The sequence below is a fragment of the Mustelus asterias genome, unplaced genomic scaffold (genome assembly GCF_964213995.1).
Source record: "Mustelus asterias unplaced genomic scaffold, sMusAst1.hap1.1 HAP1_SCAFFOLD_1655, whole genome shotgun sequence".
In the NCBI taxonomy this organism is placed as follows: domain Eukaryota; kingdom Metazoa; phylum Chordata; class Chondrichthyes; order Carcharhiniformes; family Triakidae; genus Mustelus; species Mustelus asterias.
In genome coordinates, this window is record NW_027591600.1 from 6,373 (window position 1) to 29,267 (window position 22,895).

The 22,895-nt window shown below is 50.7% G+C and overlaps 1 protein-coding gene across 1 annotated transcript; it reads right to left on the reverse strand.

The window, feature by feature from the left end:
- Positions 1-986: 986 nt before the first annotated feature.
- LOC144488552 (guanine nucleotide-binding protein G(I)/G(S)/G(T) subunit beta-3-like) lies at positions 987-22,843 on the reverse strand. Its single transcript, XM_078206611.1, has 7 exons — positions 22,761-22,843; positions 21,778-21,816; positions 20,713-20,819; positions 11,377-11,440; positions 9,685-9,847; positions 9,330-9,396; positions 987-1,218 (listed from the first exon to the last, which is right to left on the reverse strand). The coding sequence occupies exons 1-7, from the start codon at positions 22,815-22,817 to the stop codon at positions 987-989; spliced, it is 729 nt and encodes a 242-aa protein (XP_078062737.1). The 5' UTR covers positions 22,818-22,843.
- Positions 22,844-22,895: the final 52 nt, after the last annotated feature.

The following is a 22,895-nucleotide window of genomic DNA, read 5'->3' on the forward strand; positions in this document are numbered from 1 at the left end:
TGGAATCTAATCGAGGGGTTCGGGGTGGTTTATATATAGAATAACAGATACCCGGGAGTGAGTTACAGACTGGAATCTAATCGAGGGGTTCGGGGTGGTTTATATATAGAATAACAGATACCCGGGAGTGAGTTACAGACTGGAATCTAATCGAGGGGTTCGGGGTGGTTTATATATAGAATAACAGATACCCGGGAGTGAGTTACAGACTGGAATCTAATCGAGGGGTTCAGGGTGGTTTATATATAGAATAACAGATACCCGGGAGTGAGTTACAGACTGGAATCTAATCGAGGGGTTCGGGGTGGTTTATATATAGAATAACAGATACCCGGGAGTGAGTTACAGACTGGAATCTAATCGAGGGGTTCGGGGTGGTTTATATATAGAATAACAGATACCCGGGAGTGAGTTACAGACTGGAATCTAATCGAGGGGTTCGGGGTGGTTTATATATAGAATAACAGATACCCGGGAGTGAGTAACAGACTGGAATCTAATCGAGTGGGTCGGGGTGGTTTATATATAGAATAACAGATACCCGGGAGTGAGTTACAGACTGGAATCTAATCGAGGGGTTCGGGGTGGTTTATATATATAGAGTAACAGATACCCGGAAGTGAGTTACAGACTGGAATCTAATCGAGGGGTTCGGGGTGGTTTATATATAGAGTAACAGATACCCGGGAGTGAGTTACAGACTGGAATCTAATCGAGGGGTTCGGGGTGATTTATATATAGAATAACAGATACCCGGGAGTGAGTTACAGACTGGAATCTAATCGAGGGGTTCGGGGTGGTTTATATATAGAATAACAGATACCCGGGAGTGAGTTACAGACTGGAATCTAATCGAGGGTTCGGGGTGGTTTGTATATAGAATAACAGATACCCGGGAGTGAGTTCCAGACTGGAATCTAATCGAGGGGTTGGGGTGGTTTATATATAGAATAACAGATACCCGGGAGTGAGTTACAGACTGGAATCTAATCCAGAGGATCCTTGCTGGCACTCACACAGATTGCGTTGATATCTGACTCGTGTCCCAGGAAGGTTTGGCGACATTCCGCTTGCCGGATATCCCAGAGTTTTGCCGTGTCGTCACAGGCTCCCGAGATAAAGAGGGAGAAGTCGGGAGAGACGGCCAGACTCATCACGTCGCCACTGTGTCCCACGAAGGCGGTCTTTTCGCGCCCCGTCTCGATGTCCCAGAGGATGCTGTCAGAGAGAGAGGTTCCCGGGGTGTGCGGGATGGGGTGAGGGTGTGGGAGAGTAGGAGATGGTGGACCAGGCATTAGTGTGACATGGTGACCTCCCATTGCATTGCCGCCTGAGGGGTGTCCCGTTGTGTCCAGCGGGGCATGGGATGGATCTAGAAAATTCCCACCTCTGTGGGGTATCGGCTAAGGACAACATTATGCAACACTGCACTCAAATCTCTGCCCTCAAAAACCTATCATCCTTAAACCCTCATCCCCTTCTGCCACTTCCGCCTAAACATATCGATGCCATCTGCCCCCAACTCAACTGGACGCGTCACATAATCACAGACTACCAGTGCAGGTCAAAGGCTACAAATTCTCCAGAGGGTAACTCGCCTCCTGATTCCCACAAAGCCTGTCCCACCATCTATAAAGACACAAGTTGGGAGTGTGATGGGATACTCCCCACTTGCCTGGATGGGTGCGGCTCCCAACAACACTCAAGAAGCTTGACACCATCCAGGACAAACATTCGCTCCCTCCACCACCTACGCTCAGTAGCAGCAGTGTGTACCATCTACAAGATGCACTGCAGCAACTCACCAAAGATCCTTAGACAGCCCCTTCCAAACCCACGATCGCTTCCATCTTAGTGTCCAAAGATGTGCACGTTAGGTCGATTGGCCATGCTAAATTGTCCCTTGGTGTCACGGGGACTCGCCAGTGTAAATGCATGGGGTTATGTGGAAAGGGTCTGGTGGGATTATTGCCTCAAAAACCTATCATCCTTAAACCCTCAGTGCAGACTCGATGGGCCAAATGGCCTCCTTCTGCACTGCAGGATTCTATGATCCAGAAGGACATGGGTGGCACGGTAGCGCAGTGGTTAGCACTGCTGCTTCACAGCTCCAGGGACCTGGGTTCAATTCCCGGCTCGGGTCACTGTCTGTGTGGAGTTTGCACATTAGAACATAGAAAAACTACAGCACAAACAGGCCCTTCGGCCCACAAGTCATGTCCCTACCTACCTAGGCCTATATATAGGCCTACCTATAACCCTCAATCCTATTCAGTCCCATGTACTCATCCAGAAGTCTCTTAAAAGACCCTATCGAGTTTGCCTCCACCACCATTGACGGCAGCCGATTCCACTCGCCCACCACCCTCTGAGTGAAAAACTTACCCCTGACATCTCCTCTGTACCTACCCCCCAGCACCTTAAACCTGTGTCCTCTCGTAGCAGCCATTTCCACCCTGGGAAAAAGCCTCTGAGAATCCACTCTATCAATACCTCTCAACATCTTGTACACCTCTATCAGGTCGCCTCTCATCCTTCGTCTCTCCAAGGAGAAAAGACCGAGCTCCCTCAGCCTATCCTCATAAGGCATGCCACCCAATCCAGGCAACATCTTTGTAAATCTTCTCTGCACCCTTTCAATAATTTCTACATCCTTCCTGTAATGAGGCAACCAGAACTGAGCACTGTACTCCGTACACAGTACTACGATCACGAGGGGTCACGGGCTCAAGCTGAGAGGGGCGAAGTATAACTCAGATATTAGAGGGATGTTTTTTACACAGAGGGTGGTGGGGGCCTGGAATGCGCTGCCAAGTAGGGTGGTGGAGGCAGGCACACTGACATCGTTTAAGACTTACCTGGATAGTCACATGAGCAGCCTGGGAATGGAGGGATACAAACGATTGGTCTAGTTGGACCAAGGAGCGGCACAGGCTTGGAGGGCCGAAGGGCCTGTTTCCTGTGCTGTATTGTTCTTTGTTCTTTGTTCCAAGTGGGGTCTGACGAGGGTCTTATAAAGCTGCATCATTATCCCCGGACTCCTAAACTCAATCTCTCGATTGATGAAGGCCAGCACACCATACGCCTTCTTCACCACCTCCTCTACCTGCGAGGCCGATTTAAGAGTCCTATAGACCTGGATCCCAAGTTCCTTCTGATTCTCTACACTGCTAAGAGTCTTACCCTTGATATTATACTCCTTCATCCCATTTGACCCGCCAAAATGGACCATTACACATTTATCCGGGTTGAAGTCCATCTGCCACTTCTCTGCCCAGTCTTGCATCCTATCTATGTCACGCTGCAGCTTATGACATCCCTCCAATCTATCCACAAACCCACCAAACTTCGTGTCGTTGGCAAACTTACCAACCCATCCCTCCACTTCCTCATCCAGGTCATTTATGAAAATGACAAACAGCAAGGGTCCCAGAACAGATCCCTGGGGCACTCCACTGATGACCGACCTCCATTCAGAAAAAGACCCATCTACAACCACTCTCTGCCTTCTGCAGGCAAGCCAGTTCTGAATCCACAAGACAACAGCCCCTTGGATCCCATGCCCTCTCACTTTCTCGAGAAGCCTTGCATGGGGGACCTTATTGAACGCCTTGCTGAAGTCCATGTAAACCACATCTACCGCTTTTCCTTCGTCAATGTGTTTAGTCACATTTTCAAAGAATTCCGCCAGGCTCGTAAGGCACGATTTGCCTTTGACAAAGCCGTGCTGACTACTTTTGAGCATACTAAACTTCTCTAAATTTTCATAAATCCTGTCCCTCAGGATCTTCTCCATCAACTTACCAACCACTGAGGTTAGACTCACCGGTCGGTAATTTCCTGGGCTATCCCTGTTCCCCTTCTTGAGACACATTCTCCTCGTGTCTGCGTGGGTTTCCTCCGGGTGCTCCGGTTTCCTCCCACAGTCCAAAGATGTGCGGGTTAGGTTGATTGGCCTTGCTAAAATTGCCCTTAGTGTCCTGAGATGTGTAGGTTAGAGGGATTCGTGGGTAAAATATGTAGGGATATGGGGGTAGGGCCTGGGTGGGATTGTGGTCGGTGCAGACTCGATGGGCCAAATGGCCTCTTTCTGTACTGTAGGGATTCTATGATGACATGGCAGCAGTTACATGGGAACACCACCAACTGCAAGTTCCCCTCCAAGCCACTCGCCATCCTGACTTGGAAATGTAGTGTCATTCCTTCGCAGTCGCTTGGTCAAAATCCAAGAATACCCTCCCAAACGGCATTGTGGGTCAACCCACAGAACATGGACTGCAGCGATTCAAGATGGCAGCTCACCACCACCTTCTCAAGGGCAATGAGGGATGGGCAATAAATGCTGGCCAGCCAGCGACACCCATGTCCAACGAATGAATAAAAAACACGCACTCCCTGTGGGAATGCATTTCCGCATTCTCCCCGCCCTCCAAGTAAAGACATTTCTTTTATTGGCAATGTATTCAAGAGGCGGCTGGATAGAGCACTTGGGGCGAACGGGGTCAAAGTTTATGGGGAGAAAGCAGGATTGGGCGATTGAGTTGGATGATCAGCCATGATCGTAATGAATGGCGGAGCAGGCTCAAAGGGCCGAATGGCCTCCTCCTCCTATCTTCTATGATTCTATGTTTCTTCAATGTTTCTCTGTTATTGATGACCCTCTTGTTCTGCCCTTCCCCGCACTCTGACACAGTGGTTAGCACTGCTGCCTCACAGCGCCAGTGACCCGGGTTCGATTCCCGGCTCGGGTCACTGTCTGTGCGGAGTCTGCACATTCTCCCCGTGTCTGCGTGGGTTTCCTCCGGGTGCTCCGGTTTCCTCCCACAGTCTGAAAGATGTGCAGATTGGGTGGATTGGCCATGCTAAATTGTCCCTTAGTGTCCAAAGATGTGCGGGTTAGGTGGATTGGCCATGCTAAATTGCCCCTTAGTGTCCAAAGATGGGTCGGTTGGGTGGATTGGCCATGCTAAATTGCCCCTTAGTGTCCAAAGACGGGTCCGTTGGGTGGATTGGCCATGCTAAATTGTCCCTTCGTATCCAAAGATGTGTAGTTTAGGTGGATTGGCCAAGCTAAATTGCCCCTTCGTATCCAAAGATGTGTAGTTTAGGTGGATTGGCCATGCTAAATTGCCCCTTCGTATCCAAAGATGTGTAGTTTAGGTGGATTGGCCAAGCTAAATTGCCCCTTCGTATCCAAAGATGTGCAGGTTGGGTGGATTGGCCATGCTAAATTGCCCCTTAGTGTCCAAAGACGGGTCGGTTGGGTGGATTGGCCATGCTAAATTGCCCCTTCGTATCCAAAGATGTGTAGTTTAGGTGGATTGGCCAAGCTATATTGCCCCTTCGTATCCAAAGATGTGTAGTTTAGGTGGATTGGCCATGCTAAATTGCCCCTTCGTATCCAAAGATGTGTAGTTTAGGTGGATTGGCCGTGCTAAATTGCCCCTTAGTGTCCAAAGACGGGTCAGCTGGGTGGATTGGCCATGCTAAATTGCCCCTTAGTGTCCAAAGACGGGTCAGCTGGGTGGATTGGCCATGCTAAATTGCCCCTTAGTGTCCAAAGACGGGTCAGCTGGGTGGATTGGCCATGCTAAATTGCCCCTTAGTGTCCAAAGACGGGTCAGTTGGGTGGATTGGCCATGCTAAATCGCCCTTAGTGTCAGGGGAATTAGGAGGGTAAATACGTGTGGTTACGGGGATAGGGTGGGATTGTGGTCGGTGCAGGCTTGTTGGGCCGAATAGAACATAGAACATAGAACATAGAACATTACAGCGCAGAACAGGCCCTTCGGCCCACGATGTTGCACCGACCAGTTAAAAAAAAAACTGTGACCCTTCTGCACTGTAGACATTCTATGAATTTTAAAAAGGAAACTTCCTCTCTCAAACCACTTTATCTTTCAGAATTGTAAACATTTCGAATTAAGTTTCCCCCCCACCCCCTCTTGAGAGCTTGCCCGTCAATCCTCCCCCCCGATATCGAAAATCCAACCTCGCCAGTGACTGGAGTAACTGACTCATCGAGACATCCCTCTCCTCCGAGTGCCGGGAGCAAAGAGGGAGGGACAGAGGGAGGTTGTGAGGGGATAGAAGGGAGGTGAAAGCCAGGGTGAGTCAGCGAAAGCTGACAGTCTCTGGGGGGAAACAGGCGCTTAACCAATGCACGTCCCACAGCGGCAGTCCCAGGGGAGGGGTGACAAAGGGGTACTGTCACTGGACTAGCAACCCAGAGCCCCAGGGCAAGATCTGGGCTCGAATCTAAGTGAGGAGGCGAGGGTCTGGCAGATGGAGTACAATGTTGGCAAATGTGAAGTCACCCATTTTGGTTGGAATAACAGCAAAATGGACTATTATTTAAATGGTAAAGAATTGCAGCATGCTGCTGTGCAGAGAGGTCTGGGTGTCCTTGTGCAGGAATCTCAAGGAGTTGGTTTGCAGGTAATTAAGAAGACAAATGGAATTTTGTCCTTCATTACTAGAGGGATGGAGTTTAAAAACAGCGAGGTTATGTTGCAGCTGTATAAGGTGCTGGTGAGGCCACACCTGGAGTACTGTGTACAGTTTTGGTCTCCTTACTTGAGAAAGGATATACTGGCACTGGAGGGGGTGCAGAGGAGATTCACTAGGTTGGTTCTGGAGTTGAGAGGGTTGACTTATGAGGAGAGACTGAGTAGACTGGGGCTACACTCATTGGAATTCAGAAGAATGAGGGGAGATCTGATAGAAACATATAAGATTATAAAGGGAATAGATAAGATAGAAGCCGGGAGGTTGTTTCCACTGGCGGGTGAAACTAGAACTCGGGGGCATAGCCTCAAAATAAGGGGAAGCAGATATTGGACTGAGTTGAGGAGGAACTTCTTCACACAAAGGGTTGTGAATCTGTGGGATTCCCTGCCCAGTGAAGCAGTTGAGGCTACTTCATTGAATGTTTTTAAGGCAAGGATAGCTAGATTATTGAACAGTAAAGGAATTAAGGGTTATGGTGAGCGGGCGGGTAAGTGGAGCTGAGTCCACGAAAAGATCAGCCATGATCTTATTGAATGGTGGAGCAGGCTCGAGGGGCCAGACGGCCTACTCCTGCTCCTAGTTCAGATGGTGAAATTTGAGTTAAACATTCGACAATGAAATCACACTTCAAAAAACCCATCGGGGTCCTTTAGGGAAGGAAATATGCCGTACTTACCTGGTCTGGCCTACATTTGACAAAGAACAAAGAAAAGTACTGCACAGGAACAGGTCCTTCGGCCCTCCAAGCCCGTGCCAGTCATCAGGGCCTCACTAAGTCATAGAGGTTTACAGCATGGAAACAGGCCCTTCAGCCCAACTTGTCCATGCCACCCTTTTTTCCAACCACTAAATTAGTCCCAATTGCCCGCGTTTGGCCCATATCCCTCTATACCCATCGTACCCATGTAACTGTCTAAATGCTTTTTAAAAGACAAAATCGTACCCGCCTCTACTACTGCCTCCGGCAGCTCGTTCCAGACACTCACCACCCTCTGTGTGGAAAAGCGTTGTCCCCTCTGGACACATTTGTATCTCTCCCCTCTCACCTTAAACCTGTGCCCGCTAGTTTTAGACTCCCTTACCTTTGGGAAATGATGTTGACTATCTACCTTATCTGTGCCCCTCATTGTTTTACAGACCTCGACACAATCACCCCTAAGCCTTCTACGCTCCAGGGAAAAAAATTCCGGTCCATCCAGCCTCTTCTAAACTAAACTACAACTTACTCTGATCATATCCCTCACTTCCCTTCCTATTTTTGCGCAGTTGTGCTTCGAAGTTAAAAGTGCAATACATAGAGTGCAAAAAAAATGAAACATCGAACAAAGAGATCTAGGGGCACATGTTCATAGCTCCTTGAAAGTGGAGTCACAGGTGGACAGAGTGGTGAAGAAGGCATTCGGCATGCTTGGTTTCATCGGTCAGAACATTGAATACAGGAGTTGGGACGTCTTGTTAAAGTTGTACAAGACATTGGTAAGGCCACACTTGGAATACTGTGTACAGTTCTGGTCACCCTATTATAGAAAGGACATTATTAAACTAGAAAGAGTGCAGAAAAGATTTACTAGGATGCTACCGGGACTTGATGGTTTGAGTTATAAGGAGAGGCTGGATAGACTGGGACTTTTTTCTCTGGAGTGTAGGAGGCTGAGGGGTGACCTTATAGAGGTCTATAAAATAATGAAGGGCACAGATCATCTAGACAGTCAATATCTTTTCCCAAAGGTAGGGGAGTCTAAAACTAGAGGGCATAGGTTTAAGATTTGGGTTTGGGTTTGTATTCGTTGGAATTTAGAAGGCTGAGGGGGGATCTTACAGAGACCTATAAGATAATGAAGGGGCTGGATAGGGTGGAGGTGGAGAGATTCTTTCCACTTAGAAAGGAAACTAGAACTAGAGGGCACAGCCTCAAACTGCAGCAGTTTGTGCTGCAGTTTTTCTATGTTTCTAAATAGCCTCTGACTATCCATCTTGTCTATGCCTCTCAGGATTTTGTCGACCTCTCTCAGGTCTCCCCTCAGCCTCCATCTTTCCAGTAAAAACAATCCCAGTCTCTTTAACATCTTCTCACAGCCAACGCCCTCGAGAGCAGGCAACATCCTGGTGAACCTGAGAAAGAACCATAGAAACCCGACAGTGCAGAAGGAGGCCATTCGGCCCATCGAGCCTGCACCGACCACAATCCCACCCAGGCCCTACCCCCACAACCCCACAGATTTACCCCACTAATCCCTCACACCTACGCACCCCGGGACACTAAAGGGCAATTTAGCATGGCTAATCAACCTAACCCGCACATCTTTAGAGTGCGGGAAGAAACCGGAGCACCCGGAGGAAAACCACGCAGACCCGGGGGGGGGGGGAGAACATGCAGACTCCACACAGACAGTGGTCTGAGGCTGGAATGGAACCCGGGTCCCTGGCGCTGTGAGGCAGCAGTGCTAAGCACTGTGCCACCGTGCCGCCCACCTTCTTTACACTCTCTCTCCAAAGCTTCCGCGTCCTTCTGGTAGTGTGGCGACCAGGACTGCACGCGATACTCCAAATGCGGCCTAACCAAGGCTTAATATAACTGCAGGTCCAGTCTGGCAATGCTTTGAAGATGCCCGAAAAAACCTCTCGGGAGAAACTAGAAAGATGTGGGGAGAAAGAGGGAGAGCACCTAGAACTATCCACTAAGGAGAAGGCCTGAGGTCCGGAAGCTCGCTTCCCGCCTTGACGCATCCCATTTGGGAGTTTGGGGCCTAGTTTGGGCCTAGCAGCCTGCCTCCGGCCTACTCCCACCCCCCCGGCGACTCCCGGACGTTGGCACTCACCAGGTGGTGTCACCCGAACTGGTGATGATCTCGTTATCGTTCAGGAAGCGGCAGCAGGAGAGGTAACCTAGGAGATGAGAAGAGAGCGTTCCTTAGCGGCGGCGAAGAGAGGGCGAAGGTCAAGGGTGAAGATTGACCGCCCACACCTCCCCCCCCACCCCCCCCTCCCCTACATCCCCCCGCCCCCGCATGGCTCTCCCTCGGCCCCGACCGGACCAATCCCCCAGCTGAGAGGCCATTCCCACTTAATTTGCTCCCACAATCCTGCCCAGAGTTGCCTATCAGAGGAAGGCAGGCCCAAAAAGGAAGCCTGGGGCTCTCCTGAACATTCCCTCCTTGCTGCCCAGTGCCTTACCATTGTGTCCAACCAACTCCCGGTTGACTTTGACGTTCCCCTCGCGGGTCTTCAGGTTGTAGATGGAGCACATGTTGTCCAACCCACCGCAGGCCACGCAGTTCCCAGAGGGCGCATAGCAACAGGTCATCACCCACGAGGACTTCAAGGGGATAGCGTTAACCTGCACACACAACCAAAGGTCAGGATTTTGCTCAATGTCACTGGGGTGCGGGTCCCACACACACTGACTCTCACTGGGGTACGGGTTCCACACACACTGACTCTCACTGGGGTACGGGTCCCACACACACTGACTCTCACTGGGGTACGGGTCCCACACACACTGACTCTCACTGGGGTACGGGTCCCACACACACTGACTCTCACTGGGGTACGGGTCCCACACACACTGACTCTCACTGGGGTACGGGTCCCACACACACTGACTCTCACTGGGGTACGGGTCCCACACACACTGACTCTCACTGGGGTACGGGTTCCACACACACTGACTCTCACTGGGGTACGGGTTCCACACACACTGACTCTCACTGGGGTACAGGTTCCACACACACTGACTCTCACTGGGGTACGGGTCCCACACACACTGACTCTCACTGGGGTACGGGTCCCACACACACTGACTCTCTCTGGGGTACGGGTCCCACACACACTGACTCTCTCTGGGGTACGGGTCCCACACACACTGACTCTCACTGGGGTACGGGTCCCACACACACTGACTCTCACTGGGGTACGGGTCCCACACACACTGACTCTCACTGGGGTACGGGTCCCACACACACTGACTCTCACTGGGGTACGGGTCCCACACACACTGACTCTCACTGGGGTACGGGTCCCACACACACTGACTCTCACTGGGGTACGGGTCCCTCACACACTGACTCTCACTAGGGTACGGGTCCCACACACACACTGACTCTCACTGGGGTACGGGTCCCACACACACATTGACTCTCACTGGGGTACGGGTCCCACACACACTGACTCTCACTGGGGTACGGGTCCCACACACACTGACTCTCACTGGGGTACGGGTTCCACACACACTGACTCTCACTGGGGTACGGGTCCCACACACACTGACTCTCACTGGGGTACGGGTCCCACACACACTGACTCTCACTGGGGTGCGGGTCCCACACACACTGACCCTCACTGGGGTGCGGGTCCCACACACACTGACTCTCACTGGGGTACAGGTCCCACACACACTGACTCTCACTGGGGTACAGATCCCACACACACTGACTCTCACTGGGGTACGGGTTCCACACACACTGACTCTCACTGGGGTACGGGTCCCACACACACTGACTCTCACTGGGGTACGGGTCCCACACACACTGACTCTCACTGGGATACGGGCCCCACACACACTGACTCTCACTGGGGTACGGGTTCCACACACACTGACTCTCACTGGGGTACGGGTCCCACACACACTGACTCTCACTGGGGTACGGGTCCCACACACACTGACTCTCACTGGGATACGGGTCCCACACACACTGACTCTCACTGGGGTACGGGTTCCACACACACTGACTCTCACTGGGGTACGGGTTCCACACACACTGACTCTCACTGGGGTACGGGTTCCACACACACTGACTCTCACTGGGGTACGGGTTCCACACACACTGACTCTCACTGGGGTACGGGTTTCACACTTTAATTTCTTACCTTATTAGTCGAGTAGCTATCCCAGACGATCAGTTTCCCATCCTGAGAAGCACTGACGAGTAATCTGCAGCGAGAGAGAGGTAGAGTGTCGCAGTGGGCAATGGAGATAAGGGGATAAGGAGAGCGAGAGGGGAGGGAGGGTTCTGAAAGAGGGAGGGATGATTGCAGGGGGAGCGGAGCACCAGAGTGTGACTGTCGCTTTGATGGAACCATCCTCTCTCTCCAATACAAGTCCCAATTTCCCCTTGCAGTGAGCCTCCCCCTCCCTCAGCCACCCCCCCACCCAACACCCCATCCCCCTGGGTAACTCTCCTTCACCAACCCCCGCCCCCCCTCCAAAACTCAAGTTGGCAGAGTGATGAGGAACATTACTGGAGTTCATGCTTCACCAGATCAATGGCCAAGACTTCAGCGCCGAAACATCGAATACTCTACAGGGCAGAACGAGGCCATTTGGCCCATTGAGTCAGCGCCAACTCTCCGACCGAGCATCCCACCCATTCCCTTCCCGCCATTTTCTCTCCATAAACCTGTGCATTTATCATGGTCAATCCACCTAATCACACATCTTTGGACACGAAGGGGCAATTTAGCATGGCCAATCCACCCAACCTGCACATCTTTGAACACTCAGGGACAATTTAGCATGGCCAATCCACCCAACCTGCACATCTTTGAACACTAAGGGACAATTTAGCATGACCAATCCCCCTAACTTGCACATCTTTGGACACTAAGGGACAATTTAGCATGGCCAATCCACCTAACCTGCACATCTTTGGACACTAAGGGACAATTTATCATGGCCAATCCACCTAACCTGCACATCTTTGGACACTAGGGGGCAATTTAGCATGGCCAATCCACCCAACCTGCACATCTTTGGACACTAGGGGGCAATTTAGCATGGCCAATCCCCCCAATCTGCACATCTTTGGACACTAAGGGACAATTTAGCATGGCCAATCCACCTAACCTGCACATCTTTGGACACTAAGGGACAATTTAGCATGGCCAATCCACCCAACCTGCACATCTTTGGACACTAAGGGACAATTTAGCATGACCAATCCACCCAACCTGCACTTCTTTGGATACTAGGGGGCAATTTAGCATGGCCAATCCCCCCAATCTGCACATCTTTGGACACTAAGGGGCAATTTACAATTGCAGGGCAAGGTTTACAATTGGGGGAGAGGTCATTATGATGCGATTAGGCAAGAATTAGGGGGCATAAGATGGGAACAGAAACTGTCAGGGAAAGGCACGAATGAAAAGTGGAACTTTTTCAAGGAACAAATACTGGATGTCCTTGATAGGTATGTCCCTGTCAGGCAGGGAGGAAATGGCCGAGTGAGGGAACCATGGTTCACGAAAGAGGTGGACTGTCTTGTGAAAAGGAAGAGGGAAGCTTATGTAGGGATGAGGAAACAAGGTTCAGATGGCTCGATTGAGGGTTACAAGTTAGCAAGGAATGAGCTGAAAAAGGGGCTTAGGAGAGCTAGGAGGGGACATGAGAAGTCCTTGGCGGGTCAGACCAAGGAAAGCCCCAAGGCTTTTTACTCTTATGTGAGGAATAAAAGAATGACCAGGGTGAGGTTAGGGCCGGTCAAGGACAGTAGTGGGAACTTGTGTATGGAGTCAGTAGAGATAGGCGAGGTGATGAATGAATACTTTTCTTCAGTGTTCACCAAGGAGAGGGGCCATGTCTTTGAGGAAGAGAAGGTGTTACAGGCTAATAGGCTGGAGGAAATAGATGTTCGGAGGGAGGATGTACTGGCAGTTTTGAATAAACTGAAGGTCGATAAGTCCCCTGGGCCTGATGAAATATATCCTAGGATTCTTTGGGAGGCAAGGGATGAGATTGCAGAGCCTTTGGCTTTGATCTTTGGGTCCTCGCTGTCCACGGGGATGGTGCCAGAGGACTGGAGAATGGCGAATGTTGTTCCTCTGTTTAAGAAAGGGAATAGAAATGACCCTGGTAATTATAGACCGGTTAGTCTTACTTCGGTGGTTGGTAAATTGATGGAAAAGGTCCTTAGAGATGGGATTTACGACCATTTAGAAAGATGCGGATTAATCCAAGATAGTCAGCACGGATTCGTGAAGGGCAAGTCGCGCCTCACAAATTTGATTGAATTTTTTGAGGAGGTAACTAAGTGTGCTGATGAAGGTAGGGCAGTTGATGTCATATACATGGATTTTAGTAAGGCGTTTGATAAGGTCCCCCATGGTCGGCTTATGATGAAAGTAAGGAGGTGTGGGATAGAGGGAAAGTTGGCCGATTGGATAGGTAACTGGCTATCTGATCGAAGAAGAGGGTGGTGGTCGATGGAAAATTTTCGGACTGGAGGCAGGTTGCTAGCAGAGTGCCACAGGGATCAGTGCTTGGTCCTCTGCTCTTTGTGATTTTTATTAATGACTTAGAGGAGGGGGCTGAAGGGTGGATCAGTCAATTTGCTGATGACACCAAGATTGGTGGAGTAGTGGATGAGGTGGAGGGCTGTTGTAGGCTGCAAAGAGACATAGATAGGATGCAAAGCTGGGCTGAAAAATGGCAAATGGAGTTTAACCCTGATAAATGTGAGGTGATTCATTTTGGTAGGACTAATTTAAAAGTGGATTACAGAGTCAAAGGTAGGGTTCTGAAGACTGTGGAGGAACAGAGATCTTGGGGTCCATATCCACAGATCTCTAAAGGTTGCCACTCAAGTGGATAGAGCTGTGAAGAAGGCCTATAGTGTGTTAGCTTTTATTAACAGGGGGTTGGAGTTTAAGAGCCGTGGGGTTATGCTACAACTGTACAGGACCTTGGTGAGACCACATTTGGAATATTATGTGCAGTTCTGGTCACCTCACTATAAGAAGGATGTGGAAGCGCTGGAAAGAGTGCAGAGGAGATTTACCAGGATGCTGCCTGGTTTGGAGGGTAGGTCTTATGAGGAAAGATTGAGGGAGCTAGGGCTGTTCTCTCTGGAGCGGAGGAGGCTGAGGGGAGACTTAATAGAGGTTTATAAAATGATGAAGGGGATAGATAGAGTGAACGTTCAAAGACTATTTCCTCGGGTGGATGGAGCTATTACAAGGGGGCATAACTATAGGGTTCATGGTGGGAGATATAGGAAGGATATCAGAGGTAGGTTCTTTACGCAGAGAGTGGTTGGGGTGTGGAATGGACTGCCTGCAGTGATAGTGGAGTCAGACACTTTCGGAACATTTAAGCGGTTATTGGATAGGCACATGGAGCACACCAGGATGATAGGGAGTGGGATAGCTTGATCTTGGTTTCAGATAAAGCTCGGCACAACATCGTGGGCCGAAGGGCCTGTTCTGTGCTGAACTGTTCTATGTTCTAATTTAGCATGGCCAATTCACTCAATCGGCACATCTTTGAACACTAAGGGACAATTTAGCATGGCCAATCCCCCCAACCTGCACCTTTAGACTGCGGGAGGAAACCGGAGCACCCGGAGGAAACCCACGCAGACACGGGGAGAACGTGCAGACTCTGCACAGACAGTGATCGAAGGCCGGGAATCGAACCCGGGTCCCTGGCGCTGTGAGGCAGGAGTGCCAACCACTGTGCTGATTTCTAAGTTCCTCGGAGGAGAGAATTTGTACAAGTCCGAAGGTGGTGGAATAGGTGGATACCTGGCAGAGGAATGTAGAGGAATAGGAAGTGATTCACTTTGATGGGAAGTTTCATGGAGAGACAGTATGGAATGTAGGGTCCATTTCTGAAGAGGATGCAGGAACAGAGGGACCCGGGTGTATATGTGCTTAAATCACTGGCAGGACAGGTTGAGAGAGCAATTAATAGCGCAGAAACTACCAGAGAAATAGGCCCTTTGGCTCATCATGCCTGCACCAGCCATCATGTACATATCCTAATCCCATTTTCCAGCACTTGTTCCGTAGCGTTGTTTGCTGAGGCATTCCAAGTGCTCATCTAATTGAGTTTGAATTGTTGTTTGAGTTACCATCTCTCCCACCCTTTCTGGCAGTGAGTTCCAGATTCCCACCACCCTCTGGGTGAACAGGTTTCTCCTCAAATCCCCTCTAAATCTCCTCCTGATCGTAAATCACTGCCCCCTGGTCATTGACGCATCTACCCTATCTATGTCCCTCATCATTTTGTACACCTCAAACAAGTCCCCCCCCCCTCCGCCTCCTCTGCTCTGAGAAAAGCAACCCAAGCCTCACCAGCCTCTCTTCATAGCTGAAACACCCTTGGGCTGACAAATGGAAAGTGACATTCACACAAATGCCATGCTGAGGCTGTATGAGGCTCTGGTCAGGCCCCATTTGGAGTAGTGAGAGCAGTTTTGAGCCCCATACCTAAGGGAGGATGTGCTGGGCCTTGGAAAGGGGATCGTGATGTGGAGATGCCGGCGTTGGACTGGGGTAAACACAGTCAGAAGTTTAACAACACCAGGTCACTATCCGTAACTCCCACAGCTTGTCTGGACTTGCAGAATCTCACTGGCTGTCCTGTCTGGAGACAATACACATCTCTTTAACCTGTGCTTAATGCTTCCTCCACTCACACTGTTTGTACCTTTAAGACTTGATTATCTGTAAAGACTGCATTCCAGTCATTATTCTGTAAATTGAGTTTGTGTCTCTGTATGCCCTGTTTGTGAGCATTTCTACACTCCACTGGGAACGTTTAAGACTTATCTAGACAGCTATATGAACGGAGTGGGAATGGAGGGATACAAAAGAGTGGTCTAGTTTGGACCAGGGAGCGGCGTGGGCTAATTGTTCTTTGTTTCTCGTTTCAAGGCTTCATTCTATGATCATCTTGCTGGTGCCAGTACAGAGCGAGACTGCGGATAGTTGGGAACCTATCTCGGGGGCAGGGAATTCAGATGGTGTTCGTAAAGCAGAAGTGGAAATGAATAGGGTTGGGAAGCATTTTCTGACCAGGGCCAGTGTGATCTCCTGGACTCGTTTCGATCGCCTCAGGGGGTCGGAGAGGAATTTCCCAGATTTTTTTTCCCCATATTGGCCCTGGGTTTTTCACTCTGGGTTTTCGCCTCTCCCTGGAGATCACATGGTCTGGAATGGGGGGGTGGGAGTGAGTTAATAGGTTGTGATGAACAAAGCATCGTAGCTGTGAGGGACAGCTCGGTGGATAGGATATTGGTATGTAGATAGGCTGGAAAATTGGGCGGGGATCCTGGATTCAGGATTCAATCCTGGACTGGGGAGCGGCGCGGGCTTGGAGGGCCGAAGGGCCTGTTCCTGTGCTGTATTGTTCTTTGTTCTTTCTTTGTTCCACCTGACGAAGGAGCAGCGCTCTGAAAGCTAGTGGCATTTGCTACCAAATAAACCTGTTGGACTTTAACCTGGTGTTGTTAAACTTCTTACTTGGAAGGGGATCCAGAGGAGGTTCACAAGAATGATCCTTGGAATGAAGAGCTTGCCGTGTGAGGAACGGTTGAGGACTCTGGGTCTGTACTCGATGGAGTTTAGAAGGATGAGGGGGGATCTTATTGAAACTTACAGGATACTGCGAGGCCTGGATAGAGTGGACGTGGAGAGGATGTTTCCACGAGTAGGAAAAACTAGAACCAGAGGGCACAACCTCAGGCTGAAGGGACGATCCTTTAAAACAGAGATGAGGAGGAACTTCTCCACCCAGAGGGTGGGGAATCTGTGGAACTCTTTGCCACAGAAGGCTGTGGAGGCCGGGTCATTGAGTGTCTTTAAGACAGAGATAGATAGGTTCTTGATTAATAAGGGGATCAGGGGTTATGGGGAAAAGGCAGGAGAATGGGGATGAGAAAAATATCAGCCATGATTGAATGGTGGAGCAGACTCGATGGGCTAATTCTGCCCCTATATCTTTTTGGTCACCAATAAGAGACACTCTAACCACCGCCCCTTGACATTCAATGGTGTTCCCATCAGTGAATCCCCCACTGTCAACATCCTTGGGGTTCCCATTGACCAGGAACTCAACTGGACTCACCACATAAACACAGTGACTACAAGAGCAGGTCAGAGGCTAGGGATACTGCGGTGAATAACTCACCTCCTGACTCCCCCCGAAGCCTGTCCACCAAGGACACAAGTCAGGACTCAGTCCCATCACGCAAACCAGCCTCCCATCCATTGACTCTGTCTACACTTCCCACTGCCTCGGGGAAAAGCAGCCAGCAGAATCAAGGACCCCCCCCACGCACCCCGGACATTCTCTCTTCCACCTTCTTCCGTCGGGAAAAAGATACAAAAGTCTGAGGTCACGTACCGACCGACTCAAAAATAGCTTCTTCCCTGCTGCTGTCAGACTTTTGAATGGACATAGAATCATAGAGTCATAGAGGTTTACAGCACGGAAACAGGCCCTTCGGCCCAACTTGTCCATGCCACCCTTTTTTTTTAAAACCCCGAAGCTAGTCCTAATTGCCCGCATTTGGCCCATATCCCTCTGTACCCATCTTACCCATGTAACTGTCTAAATGCTTTTTAAAAGATAAAATTGTACCCACCTCGACTACTACCTCTGGCAGCTCGTTCCAGACACTCACCACCCTCTGTGTGAAAAAATTGCCCCTCTGGACAAGTTTGTATCTCTCCCCTCTCACCTTAAACCTGTGCCCTCTAGTTTTAGACTCCCCTACCTTTGGGAAAAGGTATTGACTATCTAGCTGATCTGTGCCCCTCATTATTTTACAGACCTCTATAAGATCACCCCTCAGCCTCCTACGCTCCAGAGAAAAAAGTCTATCCAGCCTCTCCTTATAACTCAATCCATCAAGTCCCGGTAGCATCCTAGTAAATCTTTTCTGCACTCTTTCTAGTTTAATAATATCCTTTCTATAATAGGGTGTCCAGAACTGTACACAGTTTTCCAAGTGTGGCCTTACCAATGTCTTGTACAACTTCAACAAGACGTCCCAACTCCTGTATTCAATGTTCTGACCAATGAAACCAAGCATGCCGAGTGCCTTCTTCACCACTCTGTCCACCTGTGACTCCACTTTCAAGGAGCTATGAACATGTACCCCTAGATCTCTTTGTTCTGTAACTCTCCCCAACATACCTTGCATTAAGTTGATCTTTCTCTACACCCGAGCTATGACTGTAACACTACATTCTGAACCCTCTCCTTTCCTTCTCTATGAACGGTATGTTTTGTCTGTATAGCGCGCAAGAAACAATACTTTTCACTGTATGTTAATACACGTGATAATAATTAATCAAATCAAAATCAAAGGAGTGTGACGGGATACTCCCCACTCGCCTGGATGGGTGCAGCTCCAACAACACTCAAGAAGCTTGACACCATCCAGGACAAAGCAGCCCCGCTTTGCTGGCACCATATCTACAAACATTCGCTCCCTCCACCACCTACGCTTAGTAGCAGCCGTGTGTACCATCTACAAGATGCACTGCAGCAACTCACCAAAGATCCTTAGACAGCATCTTCCAAACTCACGGCCACTTCCATCTAGAAGGACAAGGGCAGCAGATACATGGGAACACCACCACCTGCAGGTTCCCCTCCAAACCGTTCACCATCCTGACTTGGAAATATATCGGCCGTTCCTTTGCAGTCGCTGGGTCAAAATCCTGGAATTCCCTCCCTTGTGGGGCAACACGGGGATTGCAGCGATTCAAGAAGGCAGCTCACCCTAGGGATGGGCAATAAGTGATGGCCCAGCCAGTGACGCCCATGTCCCATGAATGAATGAAAGAAAAAGCTGAGGCAACATGTGTTGAATCTCCTCTGCACCCTCTTTCTAGTGTGACCACACCCTGGGTTTTCTTACAAGGGACACGGGCTACAAGAACAAGGAGGTTTAGATGGTTTTGTATGAAAGGCCAATGTGTAGACATTGGAGAGAGGGAGGGAGAGAGCGCGGAAAAGATTCACGTGAATACTTCCAGTGGCGAGGAACCTCGGTTACAGAGAGAGGTCGGAGGAGATCGTGGAGAAAGGTTCTTGCGCAGTGAGCGGTAAGGATCTGGAATGCGCTGCCTGGGAGTGTGGCGGAGGCAATTCAATCAAGGCACTCGACAGGGAATCCTTGAGAAGGGTGAGCCACCATCTTGAGCCCGCTGCAGTCCCCGTGTGCCTTCTTCAGTTTCTGGTCAATGTTGGGGGCGGCACGGTAGCACAGTGGTTAGCACTGCCGCTTCACAGCTCCAGGGACCTGGGTTCGAATTCCGGCTTGGGTCACTGTCTGTGTAGAGTTTGCACATTCTCCTCGTGTCTGCGTGGGTTTCCTCCGGGTGCTCCGGTTTCCTCCCACAGCCCAAAGATGTGCGGGTTAGGTTGATTGGCCAGGTTAAAAATTGCCCCTTAGAGTCCTGAGATGCGTAGGTTAGTGGGATTAGTGGGTAAATATGTGGGGGTAGGGCCTGGGTGGGATTGTGGTCGGTGCAGACTCGATGGGCCGAATGGCCTCCTTCTGCACTGTAGGGTTTCTGTGATGATTTCTATGAGGTGCACCCACGGCACCGTTAGGGAGGGACTTCCGGGATTTTGACCCCAGCGGCAGTGAAGGAACAGCTGATATATTTCCAAGTCGGGATGGTGGATGGCTCGGTGGGGGAACCTCCAGGTGGTGCTGCTACCAGGTATCTGCTGCCCTTGTCCTTCTAGATGGTAGAGGTGGTGGGTTTTGGAAGGTGCTGTTGAAGGAGCCTTGGCGAGTCGCTGCGGTGCATCTTGTAGACGGTTCACACGGCTGCCGCTGTGCGTCGGGGGTGGAGGGAGTGAATGTTTGTGGTTAGCGTGTCGATCGAGCGGGGGGGAGGGGGCTGCTTTGTCCTGGAGGGTGTCGAGCTTTCCCGAGTGTTGTCGGGAGCCGTATCCATCCAGGCGAGTGGAGAGAATCCCATCACACTCCGGACTTGTGTCCTTGTCGATGGTGGGACAGGCTTTGGGGAGGTGGGAGTCAGGAGGGGAGTTACTCTCCGCAGGATTCCCAGCCTCTGTCCTGCTCTGGGAGCCACAGTATTGATATGGCTGGGTCCCAGTTCAGTTTCTACTCAATGGGAACCCCTGGGATGTTGATAGTGGGGGAGGGGATTCAGTGATGGGAACGCCATTGACTGTCAAGGGGGGAGATGATTAGATTCCCTCGACCTGGCTGGATCCCGGTTCAGTTTCTGGTCAATGTTAACCCCCATTGACAAAGTTGCCCTTCCAGTGGGCTAGTATTGATGGGATAGGCTGAATGGACTTCTTCCCAGTACTCTGAGCATCCTGTGAGTCTAACGCATGTCCACAGTGCACATGGTGCACAGTCCAATCATCCGCCTGCCACCATTCACCCCACAGGCAAGGAATGCGGTGCATCTTTCCAGAATGTTCTGTACCTGGAGTCCGTTCCCCAATGCATGGCGTAGATCTTGGCCAAATGTCCCCTCAGAGTGCGTCGGGTCCTCATCTGAATCCGGGTCACCGGTTCCAGACTGGCGGTTAACTGTAGAGGAGAGGGTGAGACAGCGGGATCAGTTCCCACATCCCAACCCGGAAAACAGGAAGCCCCAAAAACATTGACCTCAAATCCCTCCGAATATCAAAATTCCAACATCCCAAGTATCCTGAATGTCTCCTGATCACAAAATTCCAACATCCCAAATATCCCGAATGTCTCCCAATCCCAAAATTCCAACATCCCAAATGTCCCAGAGTCAAATCTCCCAAATCCCAAATATCCCAAGTGTCAGATCCTCCAATCCCGAAATTCCAACATCGCAAGTATCCCAGTCAAATCCCCCAAATCCCAAAATTTCAACATCCCAATGATCCCAATTGTCTCACAATCCCAAAATCTCAACTTCCCAAATATCCCAGAGTCGCGCAATCCCGAATATCCAATGTTCCAAATATCCCTGAGCCTAATCTTCCCAACCCAAAATCCCAACATCCCAAATATTCAAACCCCCAGCTCCCCCACCTTACCCACTTTGCCCTCTCACCCCCATCCCTATTGGTCCTGAACCCCTCACCCTCCCCCTCATCCTTCCTCTCCCCGCCCCCTCACTCTTCCCGTCACTCTTCCCCACTCCTTAACTCCCCCTCACTCTCTCCCACCCCCTCACTCTCTCTCCTCACTCCTCAGCTCTCCCCCAATCACTCCCTTGCTTCCCTCATTCCCTCAGCCCCTCACTGCATCAGCTTCTCACTCCCTCAGCCCCACGCTCTGATCGGCACTCACTCCCTCAGCCCCTCAAATCCTTTTTCCCTCAATCCCTCTCTGCCTTGATCCTTACTCCCTCAGCCTCTCACTCCCTCAGCCTCTCACTCCCTCAGCCCCGACACCTTCTTTCCATTGGCCCCTGTCTCCCTCGGTCCCTCATGCACTGGACCACTCTCTCCCTTGGCCCCTCATGCCCTTGTCCCCTCACTCCAACGGCCCTTGCTGCCACACACATTACCTCAGCCAGGCTGCTGTCACAAGCTGCTTTCCTCGCCTCCTGCAATTAAACCAGAGAGAGATGGAGTGAGTGAGTGAGTGAACGAATGAGTGAACATCAGGGTCTCAAAGAGATGCCTTGGACTCCTCTCTCCCATTCCCAGAACTCAGAGTTATCCCTGGGAGGGAAGTGACTCTTCCCAAGACTCAATACTTAACTCTGTGAGGGAGGGGAACCTTCCCGGGATTCGATAGTTATCATTGGGAGGGGGGGAGTAACCCTTATTGGGACTTGATAGTTATCGCTGGGATGGAGGGTAACCCTTATTGGGACTCGATAGTTATCGCTGGGAGAGAGGGAACCTTTCTTGAGAAACAATAGTTATCGCTGGGAGTGAGGGGAACTCATTTTGGCACTCAATAGTTATCTCTGGGAGGAGGGGACCCTTATTGGGATTCAATGGTTATCCCTGGGAGGGAGGGGAACATTCCCAGGATCGTATGTTATCCCTGAGAGGGAGCAAATCCTTATTGGGACTCAATAATTATCCCTGGGAGGTAGGGGACCCTTTTTGATGCTTTACAGTTATCGCTGGGAGGGAGGAAACCCTTATTGGGACTCGATAGTTATCGCTGGGAGGGAGGGTAACCCTGATTGGGACTCGATAGTTATCGCTGGGAGGGAGGGTAACCCTGATTGGGACTCGATAGTTATCGCTGTCAGAGCACCAGTGTAGAGGGAGGTGCTGAACTTGTGAATAGAGTGGCTCTTGTTTCTGAGTCCTTGTTGCCGGTGATGCAGGAACTCCAGATCTTTACAACAATCCCCCCCACCCGCCCCCAGGTAACCTGCCCCGCCCCCTCCTCGCCTTCCTGGAGATCAGATTCACTTCGTGCTGGACCCCGTTTGGAGACTTTGAGCTTTTCCTGTCCGGCGAGGGGGTAATTGGAGAGGGCGAGAGGGGCCAGTGGGGTGGGGGGACAGGGAGGGAGGGTGGGACCCACCGCAATCTGTTTCTTCAGCGACTCCATCTCCTGTTTCAGTTCCTCCAGTTCCCCCATGGTGCCGATCCCTCGATGCTCCTGGGAGGAAGGGGTGCCTCAGCGAGCGTGTGTGGGATCTGGAAATTCAGCGAGATG

What these genes read in the sequence shown, in the direction of transcription:
- LOC144488552 (XM_078206611.1), bottom strand. Translation starts at nt 22,817, where the DNA reads ATGGGGGAACTGGAGGAACTGAAACAGGAGATGGAGTCGCTGAAGAAA. An exon ending in GTGACAGCAGCCTGGCTGAG is followed by an intron (nt 20,820 to 21,777) that starts GTAATGTGTGTG and finishes TCTCCTCTACAG; the next exon opens with TTAACCGCCAGTCTGGAACC. An exon ending in ATAGCTACTCGACTAATAAG is followed by an intron (nt 9,848 to 11,376) that starts GTAAGAAATTAA and finishes TTGTGTGTGCAG; the next exon opens with GTTAACGCTATCCCCTTGAA.